General features: G+C 40.5%; 2 protein-coding genes across 4 annotated transcripts; one reads left to right on the forward strand and one right to left on the reverse strand.

The window, feature by feature from the left end:
- Positions 1 to 2,449: 2,449 nt before the first annotated feature.
- Positions 2,450 to 7,791, reverse strand: ckba (creatine kinase, brain a). 3 transcript variants are annotated; one of them, XM_059353165.1, is made up of 9 exons: positions 7,633 to 7,791; positions 4,374 to 4,561; positions 4,115 to 4,269; positions 3,899 to 4,031; positions 3,417 to 3,588; positions 3,196 to 3,319; positions 3,035 to 3,098; positions 2,909 to 2,947; positions 2,450 to 2,793 (listed from the first exon to the last, which is right to left on the reverse strand). In XM_059353165.1, exons 1-9 carry the CDS (start codon positions 7,653 to 7,655, stop codon positions 2,615 to 2,617), a joined length of 1,077 nt encoding a protein of 358 aa, XP_059209148.1. In that variant the 5' UTR covers positions 7,656 to 7,791; the 3' UTR covers positions 2,450 to 2,614. The 3 variants fall into 3 exon arrangements, with proteins under 3 accessions (XP_059209148.1, XP_059209146.1, XP_059209147.1); XM_059353163.1 differs by having other exon boundaries at positions 2,909 to 3,098; XM_059353164.1 differs by lacking the exons at positions 4,374 to 4,561; positions 7,633 to 7,791 and adding exons at positions 5,006 to 5,207; positions 5,604 to 5,759 and having other exon boundaries at positions 2,909 to 3,098.
- Positions 7,066 to 27,277, forward strand: trmt61a (tRNA methyltransferase 61A). The gene is made up of 4 exons (XM_059353166.1): positions 7,066 to 7,269; positions 9,361 to 9,707; positions 17,902 to 18,168; positions 26,589 to 27,277. The coding sequence occupies exons 2-4, from the start codon at positions 9,377 to 9,379 to the stop codon at positions 26,882 to 26,884; spliced, it is 894 nt and encodes a 297-aa protein (XP_059209149.1). The 5' UTR covers positions 7,066 to 7,269; positions 9,361 to 9,376; the 3' UTR covers positions 26,885 to 27,277.
- Positions 27,278 to 27,689: the final 412 nt, after the last annotated feature.

Below are 27,689 nucleotides of genomic sequence, written 5' to 3' on the forward strand. Positions count from 1 at the left end.
TTTTAACAAAGAAGTTGTCACAATAAAAATATATTTCATAGAGGCAAAAAAATACACATAATAATCCCAATAAAAAGGCTTGACAAGATATGCGTGAGGAAAAATAATTAACTAGGGTTACTTAAGGGAACCTATTAAGTTGACTACTGGTACAATCTCCAATAAAATACAACTATTTACAGTGAATTTAAAGTTAAAGATGTAAAGTTTTAGTTGCACTTTACATCTTTTTTTGCCAATTTATTTTTAGCTTTTGCAGTGTTGCAAGAGTGAAATTTTAAATATTTAACCCAATATACAGTAGTGTTCAAAATATTAGCAGTCCAATGTGACTAACCAGATTAATCCAGGTTTTTGGTATATTTTTTTTATTGCTACATGGCAAACAAGGTACCAGTAGGTGCAGTAGGTTCTCAGAAAACCAACAAGACCCAGCATTCGTGATATGCAGCTCTTAACGCTGTGTAATTGTGCAATTAGTTGAAAGGGGTGTGTTAAAAAAAAATAGCAGTGTGGCATTCAATCAGTGAGGTCATCAATTTAGTGAAAAAACAGGTGTGAATCAGGTGGCCTCTATTTAAGGATGAAGCAGCACTTGTTGAACATGCATTTCTCTTTGAAAGCCTGAGGAAAATGTGTCGTTCAAGACATTGTTCAGAAGAACAGCGTACTTTGATTAAAAAGTTGATTGGAGAGGGGAAAACTTATAAAGAGGTGCAAACAATTATAGGCTAAAGTGATCTCCAATGCTTTAAATGGAGAGCAAAACCAGAGACACGTGGCAGAAAACGGAAGACAACCATCAAAATAGATGGAAGAATAATCAGAATGGTAAAGGCTCAGCCAATGATCAGCTCCAGGATGATCAGAGACAGTCTGGAGTTACCTGGAAGTGCTGTGACAGTTAGAAGACGTCTGTGTGAAGATAATCTATTTACAAGAATCCCCCGCAAAGTCCCTCTGTTAAAAAAAGGCATGAAGAAGAGGTTACAATCTGCCAAAGAACACATCAACTGGCCTAAAGAGAAATGGAGGAACATTTTGTGGACCGATGAGAGTAAAATTGTTCTTTTTGGGTCTGAGGGCCGCAGACAGTTTATGAGACGAGCCCCAAACTCTGAATTCAAGCCTCAGAACACAGTGAAGACAGTGAAGCATCATGATATGGGCATGTTTCTTCTTCTATGGTGTTGGGCCTATTTATCACATACCAGGGATCATGGATCAGTTTGATATGTCAGAATACTTGAAGAGGTCATGTTGCCTTATGCTGAAGAGGACAATGACCCCAAACACACTAGTAAACCAGCAAAATCTGGTTCCAAACCAACAACATTGATGTTTTGGAGTGGACCATAATCCAATTGAGAACTTGTGGGGTGACATTAAAACTGCTGTTTCTGAAGCAAAACCAAGAAATGTAAATGATTGATGTTGTTAAAGAATCTTGGAGTGGAATAACAGCTGAAAGGAGCCACAAGTTGGTTGATCCATCCACACAGATGTGCAGCAGTTATAAAAAACTGGTCATACAACTAAATATTAGTTTAGTGATTCACAGGATTCCTAAATCCTAGCAACCAAAAAGTTTGTACAAAATAGTTTTGAGTTTGTAAAGTCAACGGCAGACACTGCTATATTTTTTAACAAACCCCTTTCAACTAATTGCTCAATGTCACAGCCTTAAGAGCTGCATATCACAATGCTGGGTCTTGTTGGTTTTCTGAGAATCTACTGCACCTACTGGTACCTTGTTGTCCATGTAGCAATAAAAAATATACTAAAAACCTGGATTAATCTGGTTAGTCACATTGGACTATTATTTTGAACACTACTGTAATTGTATTTTCTTCTGGAACAAAATTGCCCCTTTAATTTATCTTGGCTGTAAATCTGATAGAGATGACTACAACACCCTGCTTTACTGTCATGTTTTCAGGTTACGGAGTGCTGCTATTAATGAAGTTTATTTCTGGATTTGTTTCAAACTCCCTTACTACAGCTGGATGGGAAGTGTAACTTAAACAGCTCAAAGTGCTCAGATGCTTTTGGTTTCAATCTGCATCAAACAAGCAATAAAGCAGATCTGCAGATATTTGTGCTTCAATGCAGAAGATTACATTTTATAAAATAATATCTACTGGTCAAGCTGCAGCATTAACTGGGTCCTAGTTTCCATTCTGCAACTGCTCAAAATGCTCTGTAGCATATTTAGCACCGAGTTAAATGTTCATTTCACATTTATAACTAAATTTGATCAAGGTTGATGCCTTCAGGGACCTGTTTGTTCCTCAGGGCTCCAGCTGAACATCTGGGACAAATGATTCACAGCCAAAGGTTGAATTAGAGTCGTAATACAAGTTGTCAACCAGCAGCTGCAGCATTAGAGCACGATGAGCTCCATGATACCTTGATAATGTTTAGTCTCACTTCACTGATCACAAACAAGTTGAACCAGAACATTTTATTTTGTTTCATCCTCACAGGAACAGTTTCGTCTTAAATACATAAACAAATCCAAACTGTAGTACAGAGTGCATTCAGGGACAGAGTCAAGCATTCATCCAGACAGGGGGGGAGGGGGAGGGTTAGCTGCTGGGTGTCAGGATGTTCTTTACTTCTGGGCGGGCATGAGGTCGTCGATGGACTGGCCCTTCTCCAGCCTCTTCTCCATCTCCACCAGCAGCTTGACTCCATCCACCACCATCTGCACCAGCTCCACCTCAGAGAAACCCAGCCGGTCAGCGTTGGAGATGTCAAACACTCCGCCCACAGCGGCCGTGTCCACGCCACCTGATGGTGACAGGGTACAGGTTTTTATTTATTAAAATTTAAATGACTGATTAGTGCATGTTAACAGTTCAAGACAAATACTGGAGATTAAGAAAAAAATGAATGTTGTACAAACCAGTTCCACGTTTCTGGAGCCTGCACTTCTTGAGCACCTCCTCAAACTTGGCATGTTTGCTCATGTTGGGCAGCTTGACGTGCACGCCTCCACGCAGGCCGGTGCCCAGGTTAGAGGGGCAGGTGAGGACGTAGCCCAGGTGCTCGTTCCACATGAAAGCGTGGCCTCTATCCTTGAACAGGGTCTCGATCTACACAGAACCAGGATTAGAAGGTCAATGTAAAGAACAATAACTTATTGGCTCATGTAAACAGACTCCCACTTCAGATAAACGGTTTCCTGCCAACCTTGGTGAGTCCGGTGCAGAAGCGATTGAACACTTCCTTCATGTTTCCGCCTTTCTGCATGGAGATGACACGCAGGTGGTCCTCCTCGTTCACCCACACCAGGAATGTCTTGTTGTCGTTGTGCCTTAACACAAAGACAAGAGACATTCTTCAGTTTCTGTCCAAATTAAAAGTCCCCCCAAAAAATTATCACATTGTCGTGCAACAAGATAAAGTCTCACCAGATGCCCCTGGCGTCGGGCCAGTCACGGCCCATCCCTGAGGCCAGCAGAAGAGGAGACACTGGCTTGTCAAACAGGAAGTGGTCGTCGATTAGCTGCTGCTGCTCAGCATCCGTCATGTTCTTCAGGGCGTAGTATTTCCCGTTCAGGTCTCCGCTCAGGGAGGACAGAGCTGCAGGGACGGAGATACAAATGTGAAGACCAGATATTGCAAACGTCAACAGAAAGTCAAGAATACCTTTACTGTGAGTTCAGGACTGTTATTCTCCCTTTTACCACTAGAGGGAGCCCACTACTGCACAAAGGAGCCCAGCCGGCATCATGCTGACTTCACTGAGCATCTCTGCTTCAGGCCTTCTACCAACGCCGCTTACACAACACACTCATCATGTCTGTGTGCAGAACACTCAGTCTGTCAGTGACTCAGCATGGACAGAAGCAGAGTACCTGCACTGTCAATAACTGTTCAAGTGTCCTCTTACCTTCGCATGAGAGCTTCTCCACAGCGCGTCTCTCTCCTCGGCTGCAGTGAGGAGGCAGGCAGAAGCCGCGGATGCTGCGACCTGTTCGGACTCGGGAGCTCAGGACGTAGTTGGGGTCGAGGTCATCGCCACCCTTTGAGGAGGAGGAGGAGGAGGACATGTTAGTTTCTGTTCAGGGTCAAAGTCAGCCATGTTCACTCAGCTGTGCTGCAGTACCTTCAGGTTGTCTGGGTTGAGGTCGGTCTTGTGCTTGTCTGAGGGTTTGTATCCTCCGTGACGGTCCTCGATCACGGGGTCCAGCAGCTCTTTGAAGACCTCGTAGGTCTCCTCGTCTCCAGCGACGCAGCCCACAGTCATGATGAAAGGGTGGCCTGCACACAAAGTCAACAGGGTCACAGAGGATACAGACAGAGGGACAGACTGTCAAACATCCTCACTAACTCAATGGTCTCGTGGTGGGACTGTGGTACTGTACCAGGATTATCAACCCCTGTCTGAATGACACCATCTATGGTGAAGCCGTTGGGTGTAGCCCGCTCTCTCAGCTTCGTGTACATGTCCAGGGTTAAGAACTTGGCCATGTGGTTGTTGTGCTGACTGAGATCAGGGAACTCATCCTCAGCTGACAGCCTCTTCAGGGTCAGCTTGGCCATATTCTCAGAGCTAAACACAAACACATTCTGCAGGGTGAGGGAGGCACCTGCTACACTGCAGTGACCAGGTTCATAGGAACACTCTGGTTTATAAATAATCTAGAGCAAACTCTAAGTGACATAATAAAGCAGTAGAAGCAGCAGCAGTGGATTATCAGCTGCGCCCTGCATACATTATGTAACCCTTCTAATCTTTAACATTTGCCATAAAGCTGTTTAATATGTTCTGATAATGGAGGTCCATTTAGAGCTGTATGCGTTTTCTAACCGATTCAGCTTTCCATATGTCTCTAAAGGTTGGTTATGGTTTATCCCCTTGGCAAGGTCACAGTGCAGAAAGCTGTTAGCGCTCCCCCTCAGGAACATGAAGCACAGAGCGCCGCTGCGGCCATTAAACACGGTCGATGAGGCAGAACAGATGGCTGTTTCGCCGAAAAGCCGCTTTTGTTTTTACCTGGGTTATCAACCCCAGTCTGAATGACATCATCCAGAGTAAATCCACTGGGTGTCTGTTTGCTCCTCAGCTTCTCGTACATGGCAGGAGTCAGGATTTTGGCCATATGATTGTTGTGTTTGGAGAGGTCCGGGTACTCCTGCTCCGAGGTGAATTTCATCTTCATCTGGTTGTGCGTGTTACCGAAAGGCATGGCTGCTCCCTGGGCGGAGGATGGAGGGGAGAGACGGTGAAAAGCAGCGAAACAATGCAGTGTGCACAGAGAGCATCGAGTCTACGGCTCATACTGAGATTATCATGGCTGTCACATTTTAGCTCAGAGGGCGATGAAAGACCCTGCAGTGAACAGAGTGTCCTCAATGCGTTTAAGCAGGTGCAGAAAAATGCTGCAAATATTTGGTGAGAAACCGCATGCATCTTTTCATTTTATGTCATTTTATTAAACAAAATTAACAGCCAGCATGATCTTTGTCGTGTTAATCGGACATATTTATTAGGCCAAGATAATCTGCCGCACAGACGTCATTTACGCGTCAAAAATGAAAGAAAATCCGCCCGTGTGACGGAATTTCGCGTAAAAATCAAATAATACTCCTACCTGTTGTCGGATTTGAGGACTACTACTACCAGGGGTTGAAACAAAGATCCCTATTGTTCTGGCCGAGGAGCTCACAAACCACCGCAGCAGCGTCCCAGCAGATATCCGCTCAGACCGATGATGACTTCAGATCGAAATTTATAGTAGACCGTCTCTCCTCCCATTGGTCAGTATTTGTAGTCCATTCATTTAATTGGACGCGCTTTGTGTGCAGTTGGGACTCCTTCTGCGTACACATTTTACACACAAATTCAGCGTTTTGTGCAATAAATCGTGATTTGCAAAGAAAAATAAAGAAAACTACTCACCCCAACAGTTTATTATTTTTTTAGATTCATCATCTGTTTTCTCCAAAATACTGTTAAATTAAGTTCTTCATTTATAAATCATAAAAAAAAAATTAAAAAAAAATTGATCAGACGCAAAAGCTATTGGGATTTTAACTGGAGGAAAGCATCTCAATAGCTAGGTACATTCACATCTAAACTTGATATTTATTTATTTCTACTTCACTGCCTTTCAGGGATAAATTTAATACTTTTTTTTACTCTAATATTTTAATTTGGCAGCTGTATAATTCAAAATTGAAATACAATCTTCTAAAATATTTATATAAATTACTTAAAATATTCACCACCTTAACCATCAACAGTCAAATGCTACTAAGCATACATTTTAATGTTTGATAAAATTATTAATATCTTTTAAATTATGCTGACCCCTGATGTTTTTTTTATTTAATTTTGTGTTATATATTTTTTTCTGTTATTTGTTATGTGTTTAAGTTTTAATTATCAAATGTAATAATTACTGTCAATTTGTATCAGTGTATAGTTGTCTGTTAGTTATATAATTCATTAAGTATATAGTATAAATATTGTAAGTTGAAATTAAAGGGGAAAATGGTATTTACATATGGAAAAAAATATAATATGTAACTAATAATGGAACAATATTGAATAAGGTTTCATTTTGATTCTATACATAAATGTTTTCACCACTACTTCTGTACTTTTTCGGAATAAAACTGTGTATACAGGATTTTGATTTATAATGGAGTATTTTTACAGCATGATGTTGTTTATTTTACTTTATGTTTTACTAACTGGTGATTAGAATAGTGGGTTATTTTTTTTAATTTTTGTGTGTCACAAAGGCATGTTCAAAAAATTGCCTAAATCATTTATTTCTCTTAGATTACATAATTTAGTGTTATTTATATGCCAATAGCCATCCTTTGTTACATCCTTTTTGAGTGAAATGATCAATAAATGTCATATGTTACACTTTTGGTGACGTTTTTTGTGTTTGCTGCAAAACTTGAAAAAATTAGTAAGGCTATTATTTTAACAGGGTGACGATATGAAACCATAAACATTTGCAATGCAGCGTCTGGAGGTGAAAGGCAGATTTACAAATCATCCGGACTGCCTGTTTGAATCCACCCTGTTGGAGGAAGAAGTTTACTAATCAGTGAAGCTGTTCAACATCCGGCCGTGTCTCCGTCACTTCCTGTGAAAACAACACCACGTGTGTGAGGGAATGAATGAGCTAGCTGTCAGCGCTGTCCACGTGCACATCCAAGGGCTTTAACGGCGAGATTTACCGTTGACCGACCGACGTTTGTGTCCGTTTAGAACTCCACAGAACGCCGCTTCTGGAGCAGGTGACGTCAGGAGCCCACCGACCGTTACTGCCTAGTTTAAATTAACGGTCATAGCAGCTAACGTTAGCATGTTGGCTAGTTAGCAAGTAAAACCTGCGTTTAACACAAAATTCAGAAGCTTCCAGTTTTGCTTACATACATTCTGCACTGTGACTTACATATTTAGGGTTAAACATTGTGGTAATGATAGAGAAAAACTAACTGAAGTAGTTATATTTTGGACAAAAACACAAAAACTTAACGTTAGCTGATAACTTATGCTGCAACCTGAGTTGATGGTGAAGCAGATTACGACACAAAACCCTACTTTTCATCACAAAAAACTCAGATATGTAATGCTATAAATTAATTCACCAAACTCACATCTTCTCTAAGTTGTCCGACATGTTTTCGTCCTTTTTTTTTCTTTCTTGAATCAGTGAAATGAATCCGTCCTCCTCTCTCTGCACTAACAGTTAATGCCAGTTAGCTTTGAAATAAAAACAGCCGTTATTCTTCAGTTTGAAAGATGACTGTTTTTAAAAAGAAATAACGGTAAAATAACGGTTTTGTGCGCGTGATGGTTATTTAACCCTATAAAGCCAAGTGTATCATATTAGATACAGTAATTTTTGAGACCTCTACATCATCAAAAACCTGATGTATACATGTGTTGAAGATAAACAAACTGAGCAACAAATTGCACAAAAATACCAGATGTAGCAAAAATGATATGCAGGTTCCACGAGTGGATCAGTCATTGCTGCATTAAAAAACTTCATATCTGCAGATGTATGATGTTGTGTTATATGGAAAAAATATGTATTTTGCACGGTTGAGGAAAAAGGAAAAGTCAAAGTCTTAATAGGTTAAAAATGTTAGGGTTTATATGTTTTTGTTAGTTCGAGAAAAACAAACTGTGAGCAACAAAATGCACAAAAAGACCTGATGTATCAAATATGATACAAATTAGAATTCATATATGCAATTTATTTATTTCTTAAAATTCGTCAGCAGGTTAATAAGCACTCAGTTTTTACAAAAATTGAATTTTCTGGCAATTATTTCATGGTTCAGGCTTTATAGGGTTAAAGAGAAGTTCAGTTAGTGACAGGGTCCAGTTACTGTGGCATTTAACAGACAAGAAGGGGCTATATTCATAGAAAAATTACAATACGTCTGTATGGTTTGGCAATTTAAGTATTGTATATTTACACAATATGAAATGAATACAATCAAATCTAATCAAAATTACTTTATTTATCCCCAAGGGGAAATTCAGTTAGTCTGGTTTTTGTCTATAAAGGTTTTGTGTAGTGGATGATCCGGTTATTTCAGGATAGCCTTGAACATGTTGACAGGTCATCTCTCCACCACCTCCTCCAGTGTGTCCAACCTGGCTCCAACCACAGAACCAGCTCTTTAGACCAGTCTGTCCAACATCCTTCATCTCTGTGTGTGATGCTGCCTCCCCAGCAGACTGCAGCATAAAACAACACACTACCACCACAGACTGATAAAACATCTGCAGCATCTTACTACACATGTCCAGAGATCTGAGCTTCCTTATGAAAAAGAGGCGGCTCTGCCCCTTTTTGTAGAGAGCGTCAGTGTTTAGGGACCAGTCCAACTTTGCTTATAAATCCTTGATGAACTGAAGTGAATGGCCTTGGTCAACAACAGCAAAACTATAGAGAACAAAGGAATTGACAGATTTTTGTAGGCCAACCCAGAAGTTAGCATCACAGTGGAGTCTATTGAAAATTCGCCCATGGAATTGCATTCGATTTTGGATCATTGCAGAACATCAGCTCTGTGGTAAACACAGGTTTCTGATGCTTGCGTATAACCTACGTTTGCTCTCTATACTAGTATTTCTTAGGAATGCTACTCGCCTGCATGGAAAAGGACTTGCAGCATACCTGCATGTGAGACGCTAGTTGCAGAAGGGATAATTGTTAGATTTTAATGAAAACACACATGGATTAAACTGCAAGAGTTGTGTGAGCGTTTGAAATCAGATGTTTTTAATGTGTTTTTGTGTTGTTGAACCTGGCCCCCAATAACTTCAAAGATTATAAATAAATGTACTCTCCTGTCTTCCTGTTGCAGAGTGACTGTGCTCACCATGAGTTTTGTGGAGTACTCAGACCTCATTCAGGACGGGGACGTTGCCATCGTCTACCTTGGCCATGAATCCATGATGCCAGTCAAGGTGCAGCAGGGCGGCCAAACACAGACTCGCTACGGAGTCATTCGCCACTCCACGGACCTGATCGGTCATCGGTACGGGTCAAAGGTCACCTGCAGCAAAGGCGGGTGGGTTTACGTGCTTCACCCGACGCCTGAGCTGTGGACGGTCACCCTGCCGCACCGCACGCAGATCCTCTACACCACCGACATCGCCACCATCACCATGATGCTGGAGCTGAAGCCGGGCTCTGTCGTCTGCGAGTCAGGTGAGGGTTAATTCAGATTCAAGCTTTTTAGAAGTGTTAGATCAAGCAAAAGTATCACCTAGTTTGATAATGAAAGAAACTAGCGTCAGCTAAAGTGAATGATTTAAATGTACAACTTTGTTTAATCAATGTTTTTAATATCTTTACACATAAACAAAAATTGCATTTTAGAATTTTGATGGTGCCACAGATTGGTCAATATAAAGAGGGGAAACAACCAGTCAGGAAACAACCAGTTAGCCATATTGCTAACACTAATTCCTAACTATTAAACAGCCTCATTTATGAATATCAGAAATAATGACACACACAAATATAAATATCACTGTGACAATGCTAAATATAGTGTTGTTGTTTTTTACCTTTTAAGATACAGCACAATTCACATCTGTCCAAAAAGGTTTAGTTATGGCTTAGGTGAAGCTTGAAGGTTACATTTTGAATATTTTTCTTTATTATCATTTGAATAAGGGCTCTGTAAGCATAACTTTATTGAAACTGAATTTTGCCACTTTGCATGCTGGGTGTTATAAAGTCACCAAGAGGAAATTGTGAGGACAACAGCACGTTAATATGAATCAGCCTGGCTAGTCTGTAAAGCTCCAAACTAAAGGCAATCAGCAGGACGAGACAGCAGTAAAACATGACTTTGAATTTGTACATTTTTGATTATTGAAGGATGAAGTCTTCCTTTCTATTAAACCTCTGAAACCATCTGGAAAAGTCATCTTCACAAAGCTGAGAACAGCTGTTTTTCTGACTTCTTTTTTTCGAGATATTGTTCTCACAGGACAGCCACACTGCAAACAGATGATGATCTTATAGAAAGTTATGCATCGCTGTAGATTAAACTACACAACATTTTAAATGTTTGCATTGACAGTAGGTTTTTGAAAGCTTGTATTGCTGTGTTTTTCAGACTTGCATGCAGAAATTAGTTTATAATTATATGCTTTGAGAATACTCTCATAGTACATTCTGTTCTGTTTTCCCTCATGCCTGAAAACCAGAGCCAGATGGTTAAAATAAAGGACAATGAAATAAAGATGGTGCCTGTAGTTTAGTTTTGTTTAGATTTATTCTTCAATATACTTCAATTATAAGAGACTGCGATGGTTGCTGTTTAATTTTCATACAATAATGAAAATTTAGAGTGCAGTTTGGTTTGTGTTTTAGGTTGAAAATGGTCATGGAAATGATGATGTTTTTTTTTCCTTAAAGGGAATTCCGTGCATTGGTTTGGATTAAACTACACAACAGTATGTAAAGGAGTAAAATTGTGCACAACCTGAAACATGCAGCTGTAAAATGCAAAATACACATTAATGCAGCAGTAATATTACTCCAGAAACATCATATATGATTGTAAAAAACTGATATGAAGTATTTTATCAATTACAATCAATATTTTTCGTACTTGAAGTACATTTTTATGATGCGTTAAGTAAGGTTTTTAATGCGGTATTAGTACGTTTACTTAACGAAAGCATCCAAATACTTTGCTGCAGCCTATATTTTACTATGTATTAAGGCATCAGACCTTGACCACTGCAGCTTTAAGAAGTGCCTGGTTAATTTAAATCTTCCTGTTCACACCTTTTTGAGCCTGACGTTTTGTTCCACAGAGCCTCAGCTGTTGATATTGAGCATCATTTGATGGCTCAAAGATGTGTCAAACAGGATTATATAATACAATATTTATTGACATTGTCATTTTTTTGTCTGTCACCTTTCAGCTCGGTCGTCCATTCCCATTTGTTTAATTGCAATCACTCCCAGTGTGTCGGTGGCTGTGTATTTTTGTGGGCTAGCTTTAGCTGCAGTTTCTTGCAGTCCAAGGGCAGGGCAGCGAGGGGGGAGGGGCGGGGGAGGATGTTAATATGTGCATGGTGGTGCAGTGCTTCATCATGTTTTACTGCTGGCAGCCCTGCGCATGTCACTTTATTGATTGTACCCTGTGAAAATTGTGTGTCTGTGTGTGTGTGAGGTTAGAGGGGTCTCCTGGGTGATGAATGAGCTCAGAAGGAAATCTGATTAGTCAGCAACAGGGCTGCACTATCTGCATTGGCATCGCATTACTCTGGCCTTTATTTTATTGCATATTTAACACTGTGCACGCATTAGATTAAAACAATCACTTTTGGCATCTTATCACGTTTCAATTTAGATGAATATTGGTTTGAGCGTTAGATTAAATAACCAGCTCATTTAATTACTTTCAAACGCAGCATTTCATTAGCTGCACAAAACTCGAAAGCATCGTTTTGTGTCGATGAGGCGCTAATCGGCGGTTTGTACGACCCAGTGGTGACTCATAACGTTCAGCCTGATAGTCTATAACTAGGACGTGCTGTCCTGTGGAGGGAGATTTTTTTGTTGTCAGTGAGCTGAATAAACATGCAGCGATTAGAGGTGATAATTTTGTTGGCTGTTCTCACATGCTGAGCTTGCTGAAGGAGCATCCGGTCATGTCGAGGAGTCACCTTGGCCCAGTGTTTGAAGCTAACTACTGTATGTTTTATTTGTTTCCACCTGTATCAGTGCTTCAGTATACTCAGTAAATACTTGCTGTAACTCAAGGGCTTTTGAGTCATAGTGTTGAGGCTGTACAGGAGTTACAGGGACAATTTCAGTGTTGTAGGTGGGAAGCTAATGAGGAATCATGTATGGTTTTTTGGGTACAGAGCCACCGTTTAAACTGCAGACATGTAACATTTGATTTAGTCTCAAGTGTCTGATGCCCCTTTTGGACCAAGGCCGGTTTGGAGCAGGTGCCTAATCTTGAACCAGTTCCTCGCTTTTCAACAGCCAAAAACCAGCTCTCAGCCAGAAAAACTGGTTCCAGAGCGGCACCAACTCTTTTATGGTCTTGAGCTACGAACCACTTACGTTTGTTTTTACTTCTGTCATTTTATTTGACCTGAACATACTGAAAAGCTCTACTACAACTTTTCAGGACAGTATATTCTAACCCTGAAACAATCTCATTAATCCAGTTTCATATCGTGATGTTCTAGTTTCTGTTAAAGAAGCATTTTATCATTGATAAGAATGAACTCCTGTGATAAACATTACATTCATGTGATTCTTGTGGTACAGAAAATGCCAATTGGCAGCATAAGTATAGAAATATGTGTGTCAATGTCTGTATAATCAGCCGTAAAAAAGAACATCCATTAATCAAACATTATTTCACTCCTTAAGATTGTAAAGTACAACCACAACGACCTACATTTGGCCTTCACTCCAACATTTTAGGGTGGAGTGCTTTACTGAACTCTACACAGACAGAAGTTGGCTAATGAGTGGAGGACTTTATTCTCTTACTTTCACTTTCTAAATTCTTTGGTGGGAAGTTAAGTTCTTTGACCTCTGCTGTGGCTTTTTTATCTCGTACAGGAAAACCACCATGTAAGTATCTGAACAGAAAGCAGATGTGAACTACAGTTCAGCTCCACATCCCCCACCACTACAATCACCATGATCATTCTGTTCTCTTGCTCGTAGAGAAACGGCCAACTGACTAGACGTCTCGTTCTGTGAGCAAATTAGAAAATGTTGAAATGAGTCACGGGTTGCCATAACATCAAAGCAAAGCTCTCATTAAAGAGCAATTCGTCCTGATTTGTGTAACAGCCTGCTCTTTAGTACACGTACAACAAACCGTACTGGAAACATGCAGTGTGATGGGAGATTTGAGCGTCTTTCTGTCCTTGAATAAAGAGCTGGTGGTTTATGTGGCTCTAAGTTCTTTTAGCTGACACGTGTCTAAAATGTCACACAAAGTTCCATTTCCTCTTTATGTATGCATGGTGAAACACCACTTCCTGTAGTCAGGAGCCAGTGCAGATGGCAGCAGAATCAGACAGTAATAAGGCTTTAATACCAAACTAACATGGTAAACATTATACGTGCTAAACATCAGCATGTTAGCGTCATTTTTGCTGATGTTGCCATTGAGCTCAAAGCACCACTGTGTCTAAGTTGAGCCTCACAGAGCTGCTAGCATGACTGATATATTTACTCTTTAATATCTGCAAAGCTGTTAATAAACCATTAATATGCACTTCCTCATCATCTAAGCATGTTTTAGTAAGGGTCAAATACTGAAATGTCAACGCTGAGTCACAACATGACTGAACAACAGCTGCTGCTGCTCAGACTCAGACTTTAACTTGGAAAAGAGTTTATCACAGTTTCCTTTGTGCATTTGTTTCTGTGCTTCATCAATGCTCTGAGCAATTTTTTTTAATCTTGCGTCCAACACTTTTGTTCTTGGCTTGTTTATCAGAGTCCATTTTCAGGGTATTTCTGCAAGTGAACACTGATTCCTGTCATCTGTTTTGTGGCATTTCCCCATACTTTTTTTTCCAAACTGTTTTTGCTCTTATCAAACCAACAACCAATACTGAATGTGTTGGTGCATCCTGTTTTCAGTCTCAGCCTGTTACTGCACACAGATAATAATCAGTCCTGGTTTTGAGGAAAGTTTGACTTTAGGGCCAACTGTTTCATGCTCTCAATGCAATAATTTGTCTCCAGTTACACACTTAAAACAACAGATCCCTTTTATTAAATTTGTCCCTTCCCAGAAACTGAACTTTGTGTACTCTCTACTTATGAATAATATGCCTATTTTAGAGCTGAGGTTAAAAAATGATGCTCTTTAATCACATTTCATTTTGTATTTACAAATTTCTGGCATGATTCTACACAAAACTGCTGATGTTGAGTGCTGGCCTGTTTCTGGTGGACTTGGCGATGCACTTGGATGGAAAAATGAACCGTCAGCACGCTGGCACGGAGCCTGAGCTCCACAGAGTCGGATTCTGTGCTGATTGATCGTCTGTTTAATGCGGATCGAGTTCAGATAGCTTTTGAGCTCAGGGCTCACCCATCACTCAGACAGAACTCTGCTGGAGACACACAGCCATTTCCTCTCACCAGTAAACTCGACTTTACAGACGAGGATCGATGTGTTCAGCCTGTGTTACTGTAAAACAACGTGAGGCTGCAGTTTGTGCTGTTGTGTTGGTTTGTAAAGCCATTTAAATGTATCATGCTAGTCTAGTGCAACCTAGATAAAATGGCATCAATTGTTGATCATTGAAAGAATTTAATAATGCTTAAACAAATTGATTAATTACTTGATCAACTAACATATCACCAGCTATGTTCATAATCGAATAATCACTTAAACCATTTAGCGGGAAAACAAAGATTGCTCTCAGATTCCAGCACCTCAGTTTTGAAGATTTGCTGCTTTTCTTTTATGGGAAATTACATGTTGATCGGACATTTTAAGCCATCAGAACATGAAAAAACTGTGAATTTATCACCATTTTATAGAGAAAATGATGAATGTTTGACCACCAGAACACATACACCATGAAAGTCCCCGCCATCTGGAAAGTGCCTCTGTTGGTTCCAGCTCCCATGACCTCCCTGCCTCCCATCACCACCACCGGGGTCAGCAGCCCAATCAGTAGCATTGGCTCACACTTTTTTTTTTTTTTTTTAAATCATCAGCTCTTCTTCGGGATGGCCCTGCCTACCTGGCTCGCCAACAGTCCACTGCAGCCCCATCAGCAGGCTGCAGATCTCATAGAAACACACGTGATCAAATGTGACTTTAAAGAAAATAAACAAACATGGAGTCGGTCTGTTGTTGTCGGATGGACGTATAAGGAGAACTTGATACGTCGTTGCAGACGGGCCACTGTCCCCTCATATAAAAGCTGCTCATTGGAGCGAAAAGCTGTAAACTTCAACTTCCCTGCATAATAATAACCAGATCTTCTTCAGCTCTTTTGGATCGATGGACCAATCGAGCATGCACACTAGAGACTTCTGCCAGCCAAGTCGGCTGCTGCTTGTTAAGCGCTCCATTAACTTCAGTAGGAATAAAATGTCAGGAAGTTATGACTCCGTGAAAAAAAACGGTAACGCCCAAGCCTACCGTTTCACCAACATATCACCGTGTTCTTACTTTGGGCTGTTGGTTGGTTGCACTTATTTTGCACGGGAGAAAATGGATAAAGTCATGTTTGAGAAGACTGAATCAGCGTGGCTTATATATATTTTGCACTGCAAGCTGGATGTGAGTTAGAAATTAGTTTCTTTTGTTTTGTTTTTGTCCACCTGGTCGGGGAGACAAAATGTCCCTTTGTTCTTTACAAGTACGAACCATCCGGTTAGTGATGCTTCTCAACCAGCTCGCTCTTATTGACTAATGCAGCTTTCTGCTCAATACCCTACCTTTGTTCCTCCATATACATGATTTTTAAGTCATAATAAATATCCAAAATGATTTATATTTATGATTCAATATCAGGGTAATCTGATGCTGTTACTAACATTAACATTATGTGTGCAAACCCCCTCACACTAAGGGATTATTCGGGTAGATAATCTGTTCAGATCAGCCTCCAATCTGGAGCACCCCTGCGATTGTCGGGAGGGGCCGATTGACCTGAAATTTCCCCTAATTATTCTTTAGGGTAGGGACAGCATAAAAGACAAACATATGGAAAAGAAAATTCCTTTGTGGGGATAATAATGCAATCCAAATACAGTGACAATGGGGAAAAATTGAAATTGAACAACCCCCACATTTTAATACAATGTCAACACAACCCACTTTTGTATTTGATTTGATTGCATTGTATCTGTATTTTGTATTATCACTGCATGTATATCAACATAAAGTCCAGTTAGGAGACAACGTCCTTCACCCATAACGATAAAGAAAATATTGCTTATCACTAATGAGGCAATTCAAGCAGTAAAATTATCGGAGTGCTGTTAGCTCTCTGTCTCTGCTGTGGTTTTATAACAGACAGTTCTTTATATCTGCATATTTACATCTGTGCATCCGCCTTCCTTCAGTTTACTACAACCATCCACAGTTTCCCCATTTACTGCTATATCCGGCTCAGCAGTGTGAGGTTTTAGCAAGTCAAAGTGCTGCTGTGGGGTAAACATTGCCCTCTTTGTTGTCACTCGAACAAAGGCGGCGGTGACGTAATGTCAGGAGAAGAAGAAGAGGAAGGGGGAGGAGGATGGCGGAGGATCTGCTGGCTTCTAGCTGAGCTCTCGACGCTTCATTTCCCCCCCGTCAGCCTCCACTGAAAGAGTCACATGACCATTTTGCTTCTTGTAAAATCACACATCACTCTTCAGCAGGCTGCACATTAGGAGCAGGCATTAAAGACCAACCAGAGCTCAGCTGCAGGGCGGGCGAAGAGGGTACACTCAGAAATGTAGCATCCACTTATCAGAGTGGAGAGAGAACCAGTGTGACTGTGTGTGACTGTGTGTGACTGTGTGTGTGTGTGTGTGTGTTGCTGTAACAGTAACAGCTGTGATCTCTTTGTGTAGACTGTCTCAGGACAGTGGGGAGCTCTTCACGTCATTTCTGAGACAAAACAAGATGTGGGCTCGAGATTTCTCAGCTTCTGACCTTTTATTTATCTGCTTTAATGACTTGATAATGACGTGAGAAAAGACTGATTGTCCAGATTCTTCTCCAGAGTGTACATGCAGCAGGATGTCAAAAAAAGATCCCACAACCCTATATGTGTCACTGGTGCTCTGGCTGTCCTGGTTATCTACATTCAAATAAGTCATTTAACAACCCCGCCTCCAAAAACGTTGCAGTGTCATCCTAAACTGATAGTACGTCAATTTTTTTGTGACACATATTTAAATGGCTGCACGTAGATGGTCATTGAAGATTAAACATTTGTTTATGCAGGTATAAGCTCTGAATTTAGAATGTGATGCATTCTGTTTTTATTTATGTTTTACACAGCGTCCCAACTTTTTTATGGGTTAATCTAGTTGTATTTTTGGACATGTTTTTGGGTGCAGGATTTTTCAAATGTGGGGTTTCCCCCTTAGTGCACCAATCAGTCAATTTTTTTAATGGTTTCTTTCATGCTGAATGACTCATTTTATCAGCAGCACATCTCTGGTAAAGACTAGATTTATAGTCATGCTTTTGGATGAGTTTTCTGCAAGTCTTCCAACTAAATCAACGACTCACACATACACTCATATATTCCCGACTGGATTTAATAGCTGAAATGGTGTTGTCAACTCTTCTCCAATGGTGAAAGAATCACTTTGAGTCGAAGTGCCTCCACGTCCCTGTCCTCGGACTTAATCCTCCCTGTTGCTGTCTGTGTTGTAGGGACCGGTAGCGGCTCCCTGTCCCACGCCATCCTGCGCAGCATCGCTCCCACGGGTCACCTTCACACGGTGGAGTTCCACCAGCAGCGGGCGGAGAAGGTGGCGGAGGAGTTCAAGGAGCACCGCGTGGACCAGCTGGTCACCGTCAGGAACCAGGACGTGTGCAAGGAGGGGTTCGGAGTAAGTGGGGTGGCCGACGCCGTCTTCCTGGACATCCCCAGCCCCTGGGAGGCCGTGAGGCACGCCAAGACTGCTATGAAGAAACAAGGTAGGACCCCTCCACCAATAAAGTCAGTCAAGCTCACACTGATGGCCTCCTTTTTCTGAGTATTATTATTTTTTATTTTTTTTATTATATTTATTGGGTTTTTAGAATTAACATGACACATACATTAATGAGGGTTTACAAAATAGACAAGACAAATTACCACTAAAACAAAGAACAAAACAAAGTAAAAAAAAAAAACAATAGATACAAAAATAATAATAATAATAATAATAATAAAAATTACAACCCTGTATTTCCTATGTAGCTGCTGTGTTGAATATTACATTTTCTTCATACACTTCATTGTCCTTTTCAAGTGTTCAACATCTTGATCGGTGACTTTCAAGATATTCAATAAATTGTCCCCATAGCTTAAAAAAGCTCTGTATTTTTCCCTTGGTGGCATAGGTTAACTTCTCCATGGCTAGAACACTGGAAAGACTGTTAAACCAAAAATGACTTTTAAATATAATGCATTTTGTAATAAATAGCTGAATCAGTTGCTTACAACTTACATAGCTGCAAGTGGGTTATCTCTTCAGAAATGTTTTGCTGCTTTATGATGTGTGATTCACATTTCATGTTATTTTAACCGACAGTGTGAAGTTGTTTTCTGTGTAAAGTCCTGAAAACCAGCGGAGTCTTGATGCATGTAAAGTCTTCAGAAAATCATCAGACTTATAACATTAACTCGGTTTGATTTGTGCATAAAGTAATGCTGCCAGCAGAAAAAACTAAAAAGAGGCACATGGAGGAAAAAAATCCCCTCCCACGCACCCATGTCCTTATGAGAGCTAATCGGGGGGGGGGAGCATTAATCAACCACAAGACTGCAAAGGCCAACTTTATGCATTACAGTAGCCCAAATAAATACTTGTGTGCCTGCTGTGACCCGGTTTGTTTGGCTGTTCACAGTAATCAGAGCTGAATTTTGCAGATTGTCGCTCTAGAGTGACCCGTTTCCGGTTTAGGACCCCATATGAAAAAGGTCCGATTTTAAAAAATTTGATTCGGTGATTTGGGCCACTTTTGCCTGCAGTCGAAACAGCCTTGTGATGTCTTTTAGATTACGGCTGCAACTATTAGGCGATTAATTTACAGCTATTTTGATGAATGATTTCAGCACATTTTCAAGCAAAAAAGCGAGAATTTACTGCTGTACTGTCTTATATGAGCGTGATCTCAGTTTTTTGGTAATTTGGACTGTTGGTTGAACAAAACAAGCTTTTTACTAAAGAATTAAATAAAGACCTGCAGAAGTGAATGACTGGAGGTCACTGAAGCGTCCTGATGATAATAAAACATACATGTGTGTATGTATATATGGTGAGAAACGTTCACCGTCAGCTGATGTTGACTTGTCTGTGACTCGCCCTGACACAGCAGGAAGGTGACTGTGACTAAGCACATTTTTAAAAATACCAGCCACTGAATTTATTTCCCCCTCGGCCGCGTCGCCTCGTCTGCTCTCACACATCGACCATCGATCCGACACAGCTGTCATTAACTTTGTCCTTGTGTTGGTGTCACTGTGGGGTTTCTGTGACGACCAGAAGCAGAGGCGTGCCCGGGCAGGTCGGCAGATCACTGAGGTGGTCAGTGTTTGGACATTAAGTCAAGGGTTATAAGAACATAAAGGAGCCTAACCTTCCTCACTGCCCTTTCAGTGTCTGCAGGTATTTGAGGGACCGTTTGCACAGAGTATGTTCGTATTCAGAAGCAAGTATTTGCTTTGCATGGAGTAAGATTGGATTAGATCTGGTATATAAAGTCCTCCCTCCAAAAAAGGGGAAATTATTGGATATTAGAGCCCTTAAGTAAAAGTAGTAATACCACAATTAATCCCCTACAAATTAAAGTCTTGCATTCAAAACTTATTGAAGTAAAAGTACAAAAGTATCAGCATCAAAATGTACTTAAAGCATCAAGTAAAAGTACTAGTTATGCAGAATGGATCAACTCCGATTGTTTTTATATCTTCTAAATATATGATTATTATTGATGCATTTTACAAGATGTCAAGGTATGACTCATTTTTGCTACTTAATGTACTTTGTTTACTTGTTTTTCATGTTAAATCTTTACCTGAAAGCAACTAGAGCTGTCCATCTCCCTGTCACTGGGTTCACAGAGCAGTCGAACCGCATTAGGGTTCGTTTGGAAACAGTCCCAGACCCCCTCTCGTAGGTGGTCTTGGACCTGTTGTACGATTGGAGGGTTCACAATCGACCAAATGGACCGTAACAAAGACTTAACCGCACAAAAGTTCAATTGAAACAAACTAAACTTTGAGTTGTTAGAGTGCCCAAAAAGGTCTTAAATTTAAGTTGTTGAAACCTGCAGGAACCCTGTAGTGTTTGGTAACAAATGTTTTTACTCAATTTGTCCAATAAACTGATGGGGGGGGGGTAACTGAGTGACTCCTCACTGTTAAGATGCACAGGATCAGTGGTTTATTAGTGCTCATGCTCCCGATTTTAAAAAGTAAGCCCCAATATGAAGAGGAATGCTGCTCTCCCTCCTCCTCTCTGAATCCCTTTTATGGTGCCACTGCTACATATTCCTTTCACGAGCTGTTGACCCTCTCATACACACACACACAGACACACACACACACAGATACAGATAAATAGAGTGCAGCCATTGTCGACGCAGTCCCATGACCATACAGGGTTATGCTGCAGGGAGAGAGAGCTGGTGAATGTGGCTGCATAAGGAAAGGCTTGATTTACTTTCTCAGACTGGATGTTTTCTCCAGAGAGCTGGCGGCAAGCTGAGCACCACTGCGCCCTCCCACAAAAAGGAAAAAAGCTTTAACAAAAAAAAAAAAGGCCAAACAAAAGTCACCTGGGAAATCTCCGAGGTGTTTGTGCACCACATGACGGGAAGCCAGCGAGTCGTTTGAGCGGACGACAGGAGGCAAGACGTCTCACCCGCAGCCCAGATTCATCACCTTGTCCTTAGTTTCTCTGACTCCAGATCCTGTTCTCAGGCTGGTTCACTGCAGCGGACACAATGTAAGAGTTGTAATTCTTCTCATGTGTTGGCCTGCAGCCCGGACCCTGGACTCTGAGAAGAACCCTGGATCCCTGACTAAACCCTCCCTCCCTGCTCCGCTGTAAGACTCTTATTATGCAACCGAAAAGCAAACACGTCCTCTGAACTCAAACACTCAACAACCCCGATAAGGAATCAGATGTTTCATGCATGTATAGATGCTAGTTGCGGAGGTACGGTTGATATTTGAGGCTATTAATATCCGACTGAGACGCCCTTGTATAATCATCAACCCGACCCCTCCCTGCGCGTTCGTCCTGGTTGCTGGGAGACCATTCAGTTGTGTTTATGGCGCTCTGGAAGCGAGAACACAGGTCCTGTTGGTTAAAGGAACGTCTGTTATGTGACACATCCCCAAGTTTAATGTTTATCAGACACACTGGAGTCTTCAACAAGGCTGCCCTCTGCAGACTTCCTCTTATTTCGGTCAGTCACTCAGCCGTGTGTTTTTATTACGAGTCGATGAATTCGGAATACGAAGTTTGACTCACAGAGTCACAGTAACACTGCAGATTATTCTCCTCTGAGACATGAAGCAGGATTAAACGAGCAGATTGCAGCACAGCTGTGCCGCTGTGACGCTATATAGGTGGGAAAAAAATAAAACGGTGGCTTGTAGAAGGTAGAAAAGGAGGATTTGAATACTTTTAGATGTCTGAAGTTATTTTACTGTTTTACATGGTGCCTGTAATACAAAAAGAGACGTCTTTAAGGACTTTTTTTCTGGAGTGCACATGAAAATATAATAACATTATGCATATAAAGGCATTTACAGGGTTATTTTTTTATCGATTACTTTTTAGATTACTCAAGTAACAATTTTATTGATCAATTCATTATTTGGTTAACTTACCTCAAAATAACTTCCACCGTTAATCTTTCAACCTTTTATTCTTGCAACATAAGCATGTTTGTTTACTAGAGTAACTTGACCGCTCACAGACACACTGACCAACGCTGCATTTACTTTGGTTGCTGACACTGACTCACAGCCTGCCGTTAATGTCACCTACACTCATTGGCCACTTTATTAGGTACGCCTGTTCAGCTGCTGGCTAATGTCAATATCTAATCAGCCAATCACATGGCAGCAAATCATTGCATCTAGGCATGTAGACATGGTGAAGAGGAGCTGCTGAAGGTCAAAGCGAGCAGAAAAGTGATTTAAGTGACTTAAGTTGGACTGCTGATCTAACAACCATCAGTAGAGTTAACAGAGAAAATATCCAGAGCCTAGATGCTTGTTGATGCCAGAGGTCAGAGGAGGATGGTCAGACTGGTTGGAGATGATAGAAAGGCAACAGTAACTCAAACAACCACTCGTTACAACCAAGGTCTGCAGAAGAGCATCTCTGAACGAACAGCCTTGAAGCAGATGAACACCACACGTCACTTTATTAGTTTATTATTTATCACCTAATAAAATGGCTGGTGAGTGTTTGATTCTGTAGGTCTGTATGCCTTTAAATAATCCGTTAACAACTTCCGACTGGCTGGTAAGTGTTGTTGATAGACTCATTTTCACCATGTACGTCAACACGTCGTGCCAGCCTTGATGCGTCTGTATCGGAAAAAGAAAACACATGAAAATAATTATAATTTTTCCTTTAATGCATCCTAAAACAGTTTCCCCTCATAGGGCTTTGTAATCTGCACTGCATGCATCCAATAGACATGCAATAGATGATCAATAATTTGATAAATGAATTTGACCACCTTCACCCAGGTCACCACCTGCCCAGCCTGCTGCCCTCTGGGAGGAGGTACAGAAGCCTTAAATGCAGAACTAGCAGGATGAAAAACAGCTTCTTTCCCTTAAGCTGTCAGAACTCTTAACACTCAGAACTCTCAACACCCACACAGGATAAATTAATTAAAGGTGCAATAAAACGGACATGTGCAATACAATTGATATGTGCAAAACACTCAATTTACCTCATGTATAAATTTTAGCATTTTAAGTAGCCATTTATTTATTTTTGTACTTATTTATTACATCACATGTCCTTGTTTTTGTCCTTGTTTAGCTCGGTATTTTTTTAAATGTCTTTACTCATGTTGTTTTGTGTTATGATTGTCATAACTATGCACCTTATGCAGTGGCACTTTCAATTTCGTTGTATAGTGAACTATATAATGACAATAAAGACTATTTGATTTGATTTGATTTGATTTAAAAGCAGTGTACCAAATGACAATTGCTGGCCCGTTATTTTCATCCCAACAGCCTATTTAATGTTCAGCTGAAGGAAACACTCTCTGCAGAGCCTTTCGGTTCATTATTGGAATTCTACAATTTTATCACCTCAAAAAGTTGGAAGAACTTAAATAACATCTGTAATCTGCAAGTCCAGCCCAAAGACCAGATCAGATCATTTCTCAGCACTTGTGGAAAACATAGAGTTTGTTTCGTTAACCCCCTCCGCCTCTCCAGCTGTCCTGCTCCGAGTCACCAGGTCAGCTGGTGAAAGTTCTCTTGGCTCGGCGCTCGGACCTCCCGCCGCCTGTCCCCGCAGGGTTTCATTTAGGAGACGAGAGGCCCGGAGTGGAGAGGTGATCCGTGTTTATTAGAGCGCCGGTTCATCCCCTGATGATCCACAAACCACCGCCTGCAGCCCGACGGGTCACAGGCCTGCTTTGTTAAGGAAAACTATATGCTTTGAAAAGATCTTTTGGGTGTAAGAAAAACAAATTATTAATAGTAGTCGTAGTATCATGGGTTTCCCTCGAGTGGACTAAAAGTCTCCTGAGTCCATATTAAGTTTATAAATCTGGTTTAGATTATTTATCTTTTCTCCATAGCTGTTTCTTTTTAGACAGAGATCAAGATGAAAACACCTTCCACACCTACTTCTTTAGGATGTTTGCTATTCGAGGAAGGTATGATTTGTCTAAAAGTGGCAGAAAAAAACATGCAAAGATGATAAATAGTGATATCTTTTTAGCTTTCCTCATTCATAAACACTTTTGTTTCTCTCAAACAGTCTCGTAAAGGAAGACGTGACCACAGAGATCTTGAGTTAAGTGGATCTGTGGTGATCTTGTCTTGATGTTTAAGAGAATCAATTAGAGTTCATTACAACTTGTTAGCCACTCCTGGTGTCATGTCTGTCCCCGACTGTGGTTCAGATCATCCATGCTTCATTTGTGGAGAACAAACCAGAAAACCTTTGATATTTTGAGAGCAGAAGATTGTAACGTAAATATCATCAGCATGTTCATCTGCAGCTGAGGACTTTTTCTGGAGAAATCGTCTCCTTCAGCAGTGTTTTTTCCAGTATTTTCCAAGACTACCTCTTCATAAACAGGCAAAACTTGCACCCTGTACCATATGTGCTTGTTTGAGCCTTTCCACACTAGAAGATACCTGACAATCATATCAACCATGTCTAATAACGCATGGCACGTCCTAAATTAGGATATAAACATTGGAGGTAAAATAAACAAGTGGCATGCAGACGCGTTTAGGGCAGGGGGATCAAAATAGGCTGTTTTTGGTCATTTCTATAAACATATATTTGCATATTAATGCAGAATCTGTAGGAAATAGGAGCAGAAGTGTTCAGGTTTCCATCTGTAGTCCGAGTAATATTGACCAGAGTGGCGCAAAACAAAATATGGCACATAACTACTTAGATAAAGGCTTAATTTATTATTAGAATAATTACTCATGCTGAAATATAAAAAAAAACAAATAGGCCTCATTGTCACTGATACCCGATCCAGTATCTGTATCGGTGCTTCCCTAATTTAGTTAAAAGGGATCATTTTCTGTAGACATTAAGAGAGTTTTAACCCATTAAGACTTGATCTCTCTAAAATCTCAGAATTGTTTGAAAACAACCTCACAAAACTGGAGGTTTTTCTGAAAAACTGCACAGAATGTTTCCCAAGTAACTTATCTCTCAGCCTCATCAAATGGATGTCTCAGAGACATCAAATACAAAGCATTTAAAAGTTGAAATCCTTTAACTATAGAGAATAGTCTTTGCCTTTAAATTAATTAAGATTTTATTTTTTTAATCTATAAACATCATAAAAAAATAGGAATAATTATCACATTTCTCAGCCTCTGTAGCAGATAAAAAGCATCTGAAAGCTTAAACCCTTGGCTTTAATTACCGTATACCATATTTTCAACTGTCAGCAGTCGTGCAATAACTATATGACAGTTTGTTCACAGCGTATTAGTTCGTGAACGTCATCATCCTGTTGTAACTACAGATGTGGACCAGCGGGTCTGTAGGCACGTTATAATCTGAGTCATGGTCAGATTTATTGTTTATTGTTTATTATTATTATTTATCTGTGTCGCTCCTCTCGCCACTGTCTGTCACAGACGTTTGGCGTGCGTGTTTTGGACGGTCTCGTCACTGTTGAACTTTATTTTCTGTCAGAAGAAGAATATTTGTTTTGTGTTAGTTACATTTCTGGAGTACAAAAATAACATACAATTCTGTAATTTTACGGTTTTCATCGTGTCCCAACTTTTTTTGTATTTGGGGATGTTTTTTCGAGCTGTTAGTGTGGGTTAAAATATGCCAATATTTTTTTAGTAATAGCCTTTAAATGATGCATATACAGGCTATTACCTTTTAGTTACTGCTGTTACTTTTTAGAGTGGACTATCAATTAATCTATCTAACTTTTATTTTTAAAATGGCCAATTAATGCTTTGGTTAACTTGCTAAAAATAACTCTGACCGCTGTCAAAGGGACAGATACAAAAAACCTTTCCTGCCACATGCCATCACACTGTACAATAACAAATAGCCTGGTTCATTACATACCGTCGTTATGCACTTTATGTGTTTTTTATGCACACTGTTCATTGCACCTTATTTGTTTCATAGCATAAACATTTGTATACTGCATATTCATATATATTCTGCACTGGAATTCTACTCCTTAATATATACTCCTTCTTTAGACACTTTTTATTTTTACATTACATTTTATTGTATTTTATTGTATTTTTATATTTTATTGCTTGAAGTATGCCTAGGTTGTTCATTTTATTTAATTATTTAATTGTGTTGTTATTGTCTCTGAGTGTAATGCTGCTGCTACACTGTAATTTCCCAGCTTGGGATAAATAAAGTCTATCTATCTATCTATCCATCTATCCATCCATCCATCCATCCATCCATCCATCCATCCATCCATCTAATCTTTCAACCTTTTATTCTTGCAACGTAAGTGTGTTTATTAGCGGATCTTGACCGCTCACAGTTGCTTACACAGACTTCAGACAGCGAGACGTTGATGTCAAGCTACACTCACTGGCCACTTTATTAGGTACACCTTTGTGGAACAAGCTGTCAACCATTCACCAACACCTCTCCTGTCTCTGTCCTCTGCAGGAGGTCGGGTGTGTTCGTTCTCTCCGTGTATCGAGCAGGTCCAGAGGACGTGCGAGGCCCTGGCGGATCAGGGCTTCGAGGAGATCAGCACCTTGGAGGTCCTGCTGCGTGTCCACGACGTGCGAACTGTCACCATGCCGCTGCCGGACTTCGGCCCCGACCCCTCCGCTCCGACTCAGCCAGAGAAAACCCCTCCGAACCAGCAGGCCTCCGTCGCCCTGAAGACCACCACCCCGCCCAGAGAGATCCCGGGCCACACGGGATACCTCACATTCGCCACCAAACCGAGAACCTAAAGTGATTTTTCTGTGTTTGCAGCAGCAGGAAACAGGTCGTGGTTTATAATCGGCCTCGCTCCGTGTACATTAATAAGACTGTGATAATCCAGCGGGGCACCAGGCTCCTCCAGGTCCCGCCTGGCACCGCAGCACCAAGAGGATTTACAGTTTTGTGTTACATAATTTTATCCTCCTGTCACTTGGCACCGGTTTGTTGCTTGCATCAAGCAAGAGTGAAAGAGTGACGGTGATTTCATTTGAGGAGAATGTACCTTATTGTACTTAACGTCTCCTCTTTTATATCAAACAAATCATGTTTAATCGATCTTTCATTTGTTTGGGGAAGAAACGTTTTTATTTTTACCCTTTTTTTGCATTTTTGTATTCAAGTTAATACAATAAATGTGTGAAAATATTCTTGTTTTACTCTGTTTTGTTGCACGCACACACACACACACACACACACACACTTTCCCATTCAAAACCAGTATTGGTCTTAGAAATCCCAAACCGGTCGGCCTCTAGAATAATTATAATATTTTACTATATATTAACATGCATCAAATTCAGTTACACATATAGTCATGGAAAAAAATATTAGACCACCCTCTTTTTCTTCAGCTTCTTGTTCATTTTAATGCCTGGTACAACTAAAGGTACATTTGTCCAAACAAATGTTGTACCAGACTGACTGTATGTACAAAAAAGAAATAAAACGAACTGCAGCGATGATTTAAAGTCTTTGCATCACATTAAAACCTTTTTTTATTACCAGTCTTCTTATTACTGATCTCTTTCTACTTTGACATGTTTGATGTTCCTG

The sequence above is a fragment of the Centropristis striata genome, chromosome 16 (assembly GCF_030273125.1).
Source record: "Centropristis striata isolate RG_2023a ecotype Rhode Island chromosome 16, C.striata_1.0, whole genome shotgun sequence".
NCBI lineage: Eukaryota > Metazoa > Chordata > Actinopteri > Perciformes > Serranidae > Centropristis > Centropristis striata.